The sequence below is a fragment of the Hevea brasiliensis genome, chromosome 5, assembly GCF_030052815.1.
Source record: "Hevea brasiliensis isolate MT/VB/25A 57/8 chromosome 5, ASM3005281v1, whole genome shotgun sequence".
NCBI classification, from domain to species: Eukaryota; Viridiplantae; Streptophyta; class Magnoliopsida; order Malpighiales; family Euphorbiaceae; genus Hevea; species Hevea brasiliensis.
In genome coordinates, this window is record NC_079497.1 from 11,238,852 (window position 1) to 11,242,920 (window position 4,069).

At 23.1% G+C, this 4,069-nt stretch overlaps 1 protein-coding gene across 1 annotated transcript; it reads left to right on the plus strand.

Annotated features, from left to right (window-relative positions):
- Positions 1-770: 770 nt before the first annotated feature.
- Positions 771-1,905, plus strand: LOC110664969 (protein vip1). Its single transcript, XM_058147847.1, has 4 exons — positions 771-946; positions 1,047-1,119; positions 1,220-1,285; positions 1,425-1,905. Exons 1-4 carry the CDS (start codon positions 801-803, stop codon positions 1,755-1,757), a joined length of 618 nt encoding a protein of 205 aa, XP_058003830.1. The 5' UTR covers positions 771-800; the 3' UTR covers positions 1,758-1,905.
- The last annotated feature ends 2,164 nt before the right edge of the window (positions 1,906-4,069 follow it).

A 4,069-nucleotide genomic window follows, 5' to 3' on the forward strand; every position in this document is an offset into this window, starting at 1 on the left:
TAATTATTTAATAAAACTACCTAAAATTAATTTTTAATTTAAGTATTTAATTAAAAGACACTTAAAAGTAACATAAATTGTCAAAATAACAAAAAAAGATATATCATTGAGTATTATGGTTATTAAAATGAGGATAATATTGATATTTTAAAAAATTTGTAAAATAATATAATCTTTTACTTGGTCAAAATATAGTTTTAAAATAAGTAAATAACTCTTTATTTATGATTTTTGACTTATTTTAAGTAGTTTTTTAATTTATAAGTCAAATCAAACACTATACTTATAAACTTCTACTTATAAATATATTTAATCGACTTATAAGTCAAACCAAATACTCTCTTAGTGTAAGGTATCATTGCTTATTATTTATTTTTTTATTTTAAAACTATATTTTGACCAAGTAAAATGCTATATCATCCTAATAATTTTTTAAAATAATAATAACAATAATCACATTCAATTATATTTTTTTTGTCATTTCTTTAAATAATTTTTAATTAAATATTTAAACTTTTTAAAATTTAGTTTTAAGTAGTTTTATCAAATATTTTAAAATTCTTGAGTGAAAATGGTCACTTGTACTTGATTCTTACGTGGAACTATATCAACCATTGCTTTTATTATATTCTAGAAATTCATCAATTGATTAATACTCATGAACGCTAAGCATAAATTCTAGATAAGATTTCCTCTTAAAAAGGGAATTAATTCTTTTCTACCATATTTATTCTTCAACTGCATAACTATTAAAAATTCCTTAGCAAAATTTTTGAGTGTATAAAAAATGAAAGACCCTAATGGATCAATTAAGGCAACATCTAGTCAAAATGGGTCGGTTAGATTTAACAGTTAAAGTTCTCAACCTTTCTCCCAAGGTGACGGTCGCTGAGTTGAATAGCTTCTTCTCTTACTGTGGAACTGTTGAGAAGATCCAGCTTCAAAAGTAAAGAAAGTTTTGTTCATTAATCTTTATATACATGTATATGTATAATTCTAATAGCTATAATGATTTGATGTCGTCTGGCCTGGTGGTTAATTGCCAGAAACAAAGACCAATTACGGGCTTTAGTGACTTTCAGGCAGCCATATGCGTTTCAGACTGCACTTCTCCTTAATGTAAGCATGAAAGGGTCTTAAAGTTCTATTCTTGCTCGCATTCATTGTGATATATATTCTGAAGCTTTATGCTTGAAAATTTATAAATCCATTTTTGCAGGATGCAGTCCTTCCAAGCGGTCAAAAAATTAGCATACCAGATCCAGATTTGATTACTGAAACTGAGGTATTCAATTCATGAGTGGGAAGCTGGATTATTATTATTAGCAGCTTTAAAGTTGTACATGCATGTTACAAGTTTCAAAAAAATTGGTTAATTCATTTCAATAAGACACATATTAATGAACATCGTCTGTGATTTACAGAATCGCGAGGGGAGTGAATCTATTCCAGCATTCCAAGCTGCAGCAATAGAAAGTATGGCTTCAAAAGGTGTTGGAATGTTGAAGAAGACCAAAGATGAGCTAGAGGAGAATTTGAAGCTTTCAGAGAAAGGAAAAGTGGCGGTGGGCAGAACAAGAACAGCAGTTAATGTTGCAGGGCAGACAATAGAACGTATAGGTAGGACAATCAAGAGCAATGACATAATTTCAACAGCTGCTCTTTGGATCTCTGACGCACTAGATAAAGCTTCTAAGAGTGTTTCAACTCTGGCCAGTGGCAAAACCAATAACCCAAACTCTAGGAAGCTGAAATAAACAAGCCACTTATGGTGACCCTTACAACTGCCTGTAGAATATATATTATTTGAGAGATTTTTGCATATTGTAGTTGATGTGTCTTTGTAAAACCTTCAGTATCTTGTGATCTAGTAATAAATAATGGATAGATTTTGTATCTTTTTAATTTATTTTGCAAAGAATTTTTTCATTGCTAATTAGCAATGAATTTCTTAGATATGATTACAATTAAAAGTTTTTTTTTTTTTTTAAATCGTACGTGGGTATTGCGAGAGAAACTCAATACAGAAAATAATAATGCTTCAATTCCATGGACATTAATAGTTATTTTTTTAGGATTTTTTTAAAAAAAAATTAAATAAGTCCTTAAACTTTTAGTAGGAGGTTAAATAAGTTCAAAATTAAGTTTTAAGTCAAATAAGTTTATATACTTTTTAATTAAGGGTAAATAAGTTCACATATAATAAAATTTTATTTTTTTTCTAATTTTTCATATAAAAAATTATATATTAGCTTTAATTATAATAAAATTTAAAAAAAATTAAAAAACATTGTGAACAAAAATTGTTTAAATAATAAAATTATTATTTTTAATAAATAAAAAAATAATATTTTATTAGATATGGGATTAAAAAAATTGTAAACTCAAATCTAAATTTGTCAAGTTATGAATTATATAACTTTAATTACTGAATTAAGTAAGTCTACGTTTTTTAAGATAACTTATCACTTTAACTTTTAACGAATAAATTGAAATAGGATTTATAAATTTAACATTTTTTTATGTGTTTATATAGAGTTTGTTTAGGCAAGAAATTTTCTGGAGTTGAAATTCTAAAGTGAAAGATAATTTTCTATTTTTCTTGTCGTTAATTTTTAACTAAAGATTCTTACACAATCTTAGTTTTTTTTTTTTTTTTAAGCATGATTGTGTTAGTATTTATTTTAATCTAATAGCATTTTTTTTTCTTATTCTATTTTATTTGTCCTTTTTTTGAGAGTCTTCAAATTAAAAAAAAAAAATCTAAAGGTTTTTTTTCATTTAAAGAAAATCAAAGTTAATCAAAAGATGGCACTTGTTAAAAAAAATGCGACAAATGTCCAAAAATAAAAAATAGAACCTTTTAGAGAATTTTATTTGATGTAATTGTTAATACGTTTGTTCTTCCTCATCATGTGAGGTTTTTTGGATTGTTTAGTATTATAGCTTGTTCTCGTTAAATTCGATGAAAGTGTTGACCACATTACGCTTTAATTCATCAAAACTTTAATTAGTTAATTTAATATTTTAACACAATTATTTATATTTTATTATTTTATAATATTTTTAATTATTTTAATATATTTATATAAATTCAAAAAAATATTAATAATGAATTGATAGATTCTTCGTTAATTCATTGTTTAAATCTGTCGTGAACGAGATTTTCACCGATGATTAGACTTTGTCGTTAATTTATAGCTAATTAAAAAAATTTTAACTTTCAATAATATATTTTAGTTTATTGTTTAAACCCTAATTATTAAAATATTAGTGACGGATCAGTAAAATATCAATGATGAATTAGTCACTGATCCATCGCTAATTAATATTTTTACAATAAAATTTTGATTAGTTACTAAATTCATCTTTAATATTTTTTTTAATTAAATTATTTTACACAATCTTAGTTTTTTTTTTAAGCATGATTTTGTTAGTATTTATTTTGATCTAATAGCATTTTTTTTCTTATTCTATTTTATTTGTACTCTTATTGGGAGTCTTCAAATTTAAAAAAAAAAAAAATCTAAAGGTTTTTTTCATTTAAATCGAATCAAAGTTAATAAGAAGGTTGCACTTGTAAAAATAAATGCACCAAATGTCAAAATATAAAAAATAGAACCTTTTAGAGAATTTTATTTAATGTAAACCTTATATATACAATAATTTAATTATAATTATTACTTATGAAAAAATTCACATAAACTCATTATAATTAATTGCTATAATGAAATCGTTATATATACATCAGTTTTATTATATAAATAGTGAAATATTCGTGTTATGCACATATATATATATATTATTTTTTAATTAAAAAAATTTTAATATTACTATTTAAAATATTAAAATTTTAAAATATTAGTAATAAATTTTAAACATATAAGTTAATAATTACTCTCAAATTAATGAACTTAATAGCCATAATTTTTTTTAATGGTTATAATTTATTCTTCGTATACAATAATAATAAAATCATTTTAAAATAATAAAAATAAAATAAAATTAAAGTAAATTAAAATTTATTAAATACATAAAATGAAAAGAAAAAACTTTTAAATATTAATTT

Coding starts and splice junctions, on each gene's coding strand:
- LOC110664969 (XM_058147847.1), top strand. CDS start 801: ATGGATCAATTAAGGCAACATCTAGTCAAAATGGGTCGGTTAGATTTA. Junction 947..1,046: donor GAGAAGATCCAGCTTCAAAA/GTAAAGAAAGTT, acceptor GTTAATTGCCAG/AAACAAAGACCAATTACGGG. Junction 1,120..1,219: donor AGACTGCACTTCTCCTTAAT/GTAAGCATGAAA, acceptor CCATTTTTGCAG/GATGCAGTCCTTCCAAGCGG.